We start from the raw sequence: 5382 nt of genomic DNA on the forward strand, positions 1-5382 counted from the left end.
CTGAGATCAACTGCTCTGGTAATCCACATGGAGATAATCAAGAGTTGGATATAGAGAGATTTAAGTATCTTAAAATATTTCAATGCTAGCATGCTTTATGCTGCAAAATCCTGTCAATATTACTTGGCAAACAGGTAACAGGACACATAAATGAATCACTACCTACAATTTCAAACATTAAGAAGAGTTCGTTTATATAAGGTTATTTTTGTCACAGAAACAGGAAATACTGAAGTGTGAATAGGTCTATGTTAAGGATCTAGATATTTGCCTTACCTTTTCTACCTTGTAGTCACACAAGTATTCCACCTCATAATTGCTTAGATTCCTTTTGGTGACTCCCATCGATTTACATGTGAGCTTTTCTTGTCTACAAAATTCCTGAAGAGTATCAAGTGAAACTAGGCAAGGAACACACCACACTACAATAAGAAAATAGAGTTCTTTACTAATGAAATAGCTACTCAATTAAAACAAAAATGAGAAACTTAAAACCTTTACATACCCACCCTTCAACTGATAATTTTGGTCTAAAAAGCAACATAAGAAACCAATTATGTGTGTTCAAGATAAAGTTAAGCACTAAAGAACTGTAGTATGTTTTCTTGTACTTTCTAGTAGATTTCTATCCTATTATGTTTTATTTATATTGGCTAATTTCTATTAGACCATGTGACAAAGCTTCCATGTCTATAAACTTTCTAATGATAGAGGCAAAGGTCAATAGAGGTAAAGTTTTTTACTCTCCCATTATATTCTACACAGAATTACTATCTGAATAAAACTATCTCTGGGCTATACTTATTGTTAGAAGTATCTCTAAAATGCATTTTAAGAAAATAATTAAACAGTAACTTTTCCTTTAATTGGACAATAAGAACTGAAAAATAATTGCAATACAGTTCTGTACCCACAAACTCTTTTTTACTTTGCCAATTTTATAAACACCTTTCGGGCTGCGTGCAAGGTGGCTCACACCTCCAATCCTAGCTACTCAGAAAGCTGAAATCTGAAGATCATGATTCAAAGCTTGCCCAAGAGAAACTTATCCAATTAACTACAAAAAAGAAAAAGGCTGGGAGCTGAGAAGTGGCACAAGTGGTAGGATGCCAGGAGTGAGCAACAAAGCTCAGGGATAGCACCCAAGTCCTGTATTCAAGCCCCAGGACAGGCAAAAACCAAAACCCCAAACAAAAAGTTAAGTACTCCTAATGATAATCTTTATTATTATAAGCACCCCTTAAATCTTTATTTTTTCTTTCATTAGACCCTTTAGACCCTTTCTTGGCTCCAGTGAAGGGCTGCAGTCAAGCAGCTGCTCTGAATCCTCCACTGTCTTGAGGAATCTACATAGTAATTATACCTGCTTAATGATGAGGTATTCTCTGGCTCCCCTATGTATTGTCCCAGTTACTACCAGCCATGTCACCTAGCTTGTGTAGGATTATTATTATTATTATTACTTGTCATCACAAGCTGCAGAGAACTCTAGGTGACCCCCAACCATTTCTACCTAGGCCAGAGGAAGAGTACTTTCCTGGTAGCCCAGTAGAATGATTGTGACTGTGCAAGCATAGTGGAGTTAGGCTGTGATTTATAAATGTGCACTCTGTACTTACACGGCTGGTACACACACCATGGCCACAATTTTCTGGCTATATAAACAGGTTTTTCAGCTCAGTTTGTGAGCCAGCAAGAAGACACTCTCGTGGGCTAGCTAGTATTGCAACAGCAGACCCAATAAAAGGTCTTCCTTCAGTAATATTTTCTTGTCTGTTTTTGATGTTTATCTTTAGTAGAAGGAGCTGTGTTGGTACCAACGACAGGGGAAGTAGAAGCAGAGCAGTATCAGTGGCAAAGGTGCCATCACCCTGGCAGTAGTACCAGCTATAGTAGTGATGAGAGGACAAGTGAAGGGTTCCAGAAAGCCAGGCAGAAATGAATAGGAGGAGAGGAGACAGGAGACAATAAGATCTGTGAAAAGTTTGAGAAACGGAGAGTCTTGGTAGTGAAGAGTTCCAGAGAGCTGCCAAGCTTGAAAGGGCCAAGTTGTTCGCCACCCTGGGATTTGTAGCTTAAGGTGAACAGTCCAAGTGCTCATGCTGGTTAAAGCCCACAGCTGTAAGTCCCTCAGGAGTGCCCAGACTGGGCTTCAAACTCCTAGGTGCAATAGGCCCCTAACTCTCAGATCATGGTGGTTTAAACCTCTGCATCTACCAATCCAACCTCTAAAAGGGGTGGGGACCATCCAGTCCATAGGCCCACAAACTCATATGGTCTAGCCCTGCCACCAAATACAAACAGGTCAAAAATAGAGCTTTAAATTTTTCCTCACAGCAACATAAATTCATATGAAGTGAATTATAATGATAACCAATTCTAAGGAACAAATAAGGCCTTGGACACTCAAAGGCCCAGATGGCCAGTACTACAAGAAGGTCTCTCTCCTCTCATGTCAAGAACTTCTATCCAGGTAGAGCTTAGAGTTTAAAAGGACCCCAGTTGACTGAGTAGATAACACAAACATGTGGCTTTAAAAACAACAGCCTGTAACAACAGAGAAAAAGATGTCCCCTTACTATAAAACAATGTAACAAAGCAATAAAAATCCCTGCACCAACTAGCACTATTTCCCCCATTAATATTTTTAAAGGACAATAATAAGCCACTTAGCAATTTCAGAATGTATTGCAAAGTTCCAGGCATTCCGACACTGCCTAAACACACACACACACACACACACACACACACACACAATCGCACAAGTGTGTTATTTTTTCAGCCACCATAAAATAAAACTCCAAGTTTCTGCAAGGCAAATGAGAGAGGAGGGGGGGGGAATGGGGGGAAGGGAAAAGGAGAGAGACAGAGACAGAGAGACAGAGAGAGTGTGTGAGTGAGAGTGTTACCAGGTGCTCTCACTCAACCACTTTCTGGGGCTTTCTCCACCAAGAAGGTGACCGACCTCCCAGTGTGTCGATGGAAGAGGCGGGGGGATCCCTTTCCTATCACTCGCCCTCCCACCGACCCCCATGCCTAGGGTTCCGGGTTCACTATCACCACATTGGGCTTTTTCCGGTAGAAAGCAGTTTGCACACTCCTTGCTCAAAGTGCCACAAAGGAACCAATGCTTCAGCCTTGCCAGCAGGCACCCTGGCCCGGGTCTGGCTGGGGAAGGGAACTCGAGAAAGGAGACACGACGCGGGCGACACGAGAGAGAGACGACACGAAGGGACGACATAAGAGGGGACGACACGGAGGGCCACTGGGTGGCAAGGGAGGTTGTGGGCCGGGTCCAGAAGGAGGCTGAGGAACGCCATGGGGATCTGGCGGAGGACTGGGGTGTGACCAGAGCGACGGGAGACATCCAGCCAAGTCGCCAGCTGGTTAGCCCGCGAGAGGGCGGGGATGCTGGCTCGGCCTCCGGTGCAGGCTTGGGAACCGGAGGGCAAAGCGGCGTGGGGTGGGGGCCGCGCTCCAGGCTCACCTTTTTGTAGTTCGGCCCCGGCTGCCGCCATCTTGGGGAGTTTTCATTCAAACTGCGCGGCAGGACATAACAGCTCCGCCGGCCGACGCTCCTCCCCCAGTGTGGCTCTGCGTGGGACTCTGAAGGCCCCGGCTGGAGGATGAATTCCGCGACGCGTCCTGACGTCAGCGGAGGCAACCCAGGCGATACTCAGGGCGCCTGCGCGAGCCCAAAGAGTGCAAGTGGAAGGGGATGGGGCGAGCCCAAGGAGTGGGCGTGGCCACGCCGCTAGCCTAGCCATATTAGGCCCTTCCTGAGGAAGCCCTTCTGCCTTAGCTTTTCCCATGCCGCGCTGCTGCTTGTTACCTGTAATATGCAAACCCCAAAACCGTGCAGCTTGGGTGTAGGGTGCAGGAGAAGCTTCCCTCCTGATCCAGTACCTCACCCACCCAAACCAACTGTGCTGTTCTGCTAAAGCTCACGATCTCAAAATTGCCAGCTTGTGCAAGTAAGTCCTTGGGAGAGATTCTGTGGGTGTGCCCACTCGCTGACTCATTAGTTAGTATGGCATGTGGCCTGGGCAGTGTCTACTTACTTGAAAGCTTCCCAAGTAATTCAAATGTTCCCCACAGCTTGAAACATTAAGTCCCTTTATTAGTGCCTTACCCATAGGAATCAGTGATTTCAGTGCAGATTTGAATTCACAAGTTATTGGGGTGGGAAGCCTCTGGGTTTCTGTCTGCTGCTGCTGCTGCTGGTCATGGACTGTGGGCACGCTTTGGTGGCCAGGCTGCAGAACAGGACTCCAAGGACCTCCTAACTGCTCTCCACCATGGACTCCTACCCCACCAAGCCACTATTATTCTAAACATTTTAAAGCAAATCATCAGAAAAGCAAATTGTCAGAACTTGGTAGGCAGCCAACTGACATCTACTGATGATTTCTGAAAGATTCTTGTGAAAAATTACATACATGTTTCAAAGAATAATGTATAAATTTTAAATATTGGAAATAAATGCAGGATAATATGAGTATGTTTAATAATTTGATTCCATTATAAAATACTGCCTGGCTATCTGTTTGAAATATAAAAGCTGTTTATGAACTTCTTGGTATCTGGAGGGAAGTGTTTAATATGTGAAACAAAACCAAAACAAATTCCCCTGAAATAGAGTTTCAACATCGTACCAAGAATGTACAAGATAAAAGAATATGAAATCATTGTTACTTTAACTTATTTCTGCCACTTCCTGTAATGACTATTTTGTTACCTGCTTTAGTTTTTGCAGTGCAGAGCGTCTTGCTTGCTAGGGACACAAACACTTGAGCCTAGCCCATGGCCCTTTTTGCTTTTGTTATTTTTTAGTAGATTCTTGCTTTTTCTCAATCCAGGCTGTCCTGGATTTCTGTTTCTCTAATCTTACTTTGTACCACTCCTTTGTACGGTGTTCTCTAAAGCTTTCTCCCACTCATTCAGAAATCTTTTCTTGAGTATCTCCTTTGTGCTGTCAAATGCTGAGATTCTAGGACAAAACAAAATAAAGACTGTCTTCATGGAACTTATTTCCTAGTGCAGGCATGGAGAACATCTGGCCGTGGAACAATTTGTCTTGCAAAATCATTTGGTTTAAACTTAATATTGGCACAAAATAGACCCAAAGATCAATGAAGCAGACTAGAAGACCCAGAAATAAAACCATATACTTACAGTAAACTGATATTTGATAAGGGAGCCAAAGATATACAGTAGTGGATGTTGGGACACAAATATCAACTCAAAGTGAATCAAAGACCTCAAGGTTAGACCTGAAACTTTGAAATTACTGCAAGAGAGAGTAGGAGAAAAAACAGAACTCATAGTCATAGGAAAAAACATTTTTTATAAGAAACCCAGGAGATTGACAGATGGAATTAT

The 5382-nt window shown here is 43.6% G+C and overlaps 1 protein-coding gene across 5 annotated transcripts in view; it reads right to left on the reverse strand.

Annotated features, from left to right (window-relative positions):
* Window positions 1-3601, reverse strand: part of LOC125343986 (histone-lysine N-methyltransferase SUV39H2) — a 21563-nt gene extending 17962 nt beyond the window's left edge. For 3 of the 5 annotated variants that reach the window (XM_048336597.1, XM_048336595.1, XM_048336593.1), the window contains exons 1-2: window positions 3488-3593; window positions 277-422 (exon numbers count right to left, since the gene is read on the reverse strand). In XM_048336597.1, the coding sequence (XP_048192554.1) occupies window positions 277-422; window positions 3488-3518 (177 nt within the window). In that variant the 5' untranslated portion in view covers window positions 3519-3593. Of the gene's footprint in view, window positions 1-276; window positions 423-3487 lie in introns of all 5 variants that reach the window. The other 2 variants (XM_048336594.1, XM_048336596.1) reach the window with 2 other exon arrangements.
* Between the last annotated feature and the right edge of the window lie 1781 nt (window positions 3602-5382).

The sequence above is a fragment of the Perognathus longimembris genome, chromosome 28 (assembly GCF_023159225.1).
Source record: "Perognathus longimembris pacificus isolate PPM17 chromosome 28, ASM2315922v1, whole genome shotgun sequence".
Lineage (NCBI taxonomy): Eukaryota > Metazoa > Chordata > Mammalia > Rodentia > Heteromyidae > Perognathus > Perognathus longimembris.